The sequence below is a fragment of the Rutidosis leptorrhynchoides genome, chromosome 10 (assembly GCF_046630445.1).
Source record: "Rutidosis leptorrhynchoides isolate AG116_Rl617_1_P2 chromosome 10, CSIRO_AGI_Rlap_v1, whole genome shotgun sequence".
NCBI classification, from domain to species: Eukaryota; Viridiplantae; Streptophyta; class Magnoliopsida; order Asterales; family Asteraceae; genus Rutidosis; species Rutidosis leptorrhynchoides.
Genome location: NC_092342.1, coordinates 19,092,786 through 19,094,762, shown reverse-complemented (window position 1 = coordinate 19,094,762; position 1,977 = coordinate 19,092,786). Strand labels below are relative to the sequence as shown.

General features: G+C 34.8%; 1 protein-coding gene across 1 annotated transcript; it reads right to left on the bottom strand.

Annotated features, from left to right (window-relative positions):
* Positions 1–347: 347 nt before the first annotated feature.
* On the bottom strand, positions 348–1,759 carry LOC139872414 (adenylate isopentenyltransferase 3, chloroplastic-like). Its single transcript, XM_071860288.1, has one exon. It carries the CDS (start codon positions 1,540–1,542, stop codon positions 556–558), a length of 987 nt encoding a protein of 328 aa, XP_071716389.1. The 5' UTR covers positions 1,543–1,759; the 3' UTR covers positions 348–555.
* Between the last annotated feature and the right edge of the window lie 218 nt (positions 1,760–1,977).

The following is a 1,977-nucleotide window of genomic DNA, read 5'->3' as shown; positions in this document are numbered from 1 at the left end:
AAGTTGACCACGTAAGTTAATGATTGCAAATGATTAGTACACCTCTTTCAAAAGATCAATCAACATAAAGAGAATTAGATACTCGTAGCTAGTATCTAATTCTGGCCAAACAAAAACATCACATCAAGGAATATAATAATTTTGTAACTAATTTTAAATACCAAAATTAGTTAAATAAAGCAGTATCAACCACATTCAAATAGTCAAATAGTTGTGATATTGCATGTAGATAAACAAGAATCAAACAACTTGAGTTGTGTTCTACCCCAAAACAAAATTATTATTCTTTTACAAATCTAATGAAAATACAAAAATGACAGGCGTATTAAGAAGATTTTACCCGAAAGTAATGAAAACACGCAATATAACTTGTACTGTACTAGTTTAAATAGTGCATGTCACATGTCCGGGACAAAAATTTAAAATCACTCGTACTACCATACTCTTATTCATACAAAAATTTGTCAATATATATATGTTCGCCAACTTAATATTTCAATTCTTTTTGTTTTCTTGTTCAAAAATTTGATCACGGAATATTCCTACCCCAATGTGCTAGAGACTCGCAACGGCCATGACTTCCCTTCTTTTTGTCCCGACACTATCTGTTGTCGGGACAAAACTCTGTAAATGACCAAAATTGAACAAAAACTGGTTTACAATTACCGATCCTGGTCCCACCACCATCTCCGCCCATAACTCTTCGGCTTCTCTACCTCGTTTTTCAAAAACTGAGGTTGCGTCAAGCCGATGAATATTCCACCCTTTCACATTCCTAAGCCGATGGATTTTCTCGAGTTGCCGGCACGCGAGTTTACAAGTATTAACTTTTGTTTCATTTATCGCTTCTTGTAATAATTTTTCGCGTATACTTTTATCACTAGAAGACAAATATTCAGCTCGAAAATAAGTATCAAATTCCGGTACACCGATTGCTCGTCGGATTCCTTTCGAGTAATCACCATTAGGGTTATACATTTTCCTAACTTCTTCCACTATTCCAGCCTCAACCATCCGATCAACACGATCAGATACAAACCGATGAAGCACGGGCATTGCCACATCAACCCATAAGAAACAAACATCATAACGCGACCTAAACTCGTAATTCTTGTCATCAATTAATGCTTCGATAAAAGAATTCGATCCACCGGCTATAATAGGCAACTTACCTCGTCCCACAATCGATTTCATAGCGAGTGAAGCCGTGGTTACAAAATTTCTTGCAGTGAATTCGGCCTTCGAATCAACAATTCCAAGAAGATGGTGAGGAACACCTTCACATTCTTCATTAGAAATTTTGTTTGTGACTATATCTAAACCTTCATAAACTTGCATTTTATCTGAATTTATAATCTCAGCCGGATACCTAGTAGCAAGATCAATAGAAAGTCTTGATTTTCCGGTACCGGTTGCACCCACAACCACTATTACCTTTTCTTTCTGTGGCCGGCATCGGAGCACCGATAAGTCCATACCACCGGTGGGTATTTTTAATAAAGACGGTTGAGCTTGCTGGGTCAACATCATTGTCAACTTCATAGTTGATACCCTAAATAAGTAAACAACTTTTGTAAAGATGATATAAAAAGAAATGAAGCGAATAAATTCTTTTTTTTGCTAAAGTAATTAATTAATGGTAAAGTAAAAAGGTAACGGTATTATATGCGGCAACTTGTAAACGTGTGATGGTTTTAAATTGTGGGCTGGTTATGGATCATTTGAAACAACTGCTGTGAGTTGAGAGAAAGTATCAAATATGAATTGTAATGGGCATGATGGAGCACACATACACTTATGTGGTATTTATAGTGAAGAAAAAGTATGGTTTGAATTGACAATTCATTTTTCTCAGCAATTTAAAATGCGCACCAAAGCTATACTTCTCTTAACAAACTTATTGTTCAATTCAAAATCAATAAATATAAATTTATTCAATATAATCTACATTTTTCACTTTTTATAACACATTTATTA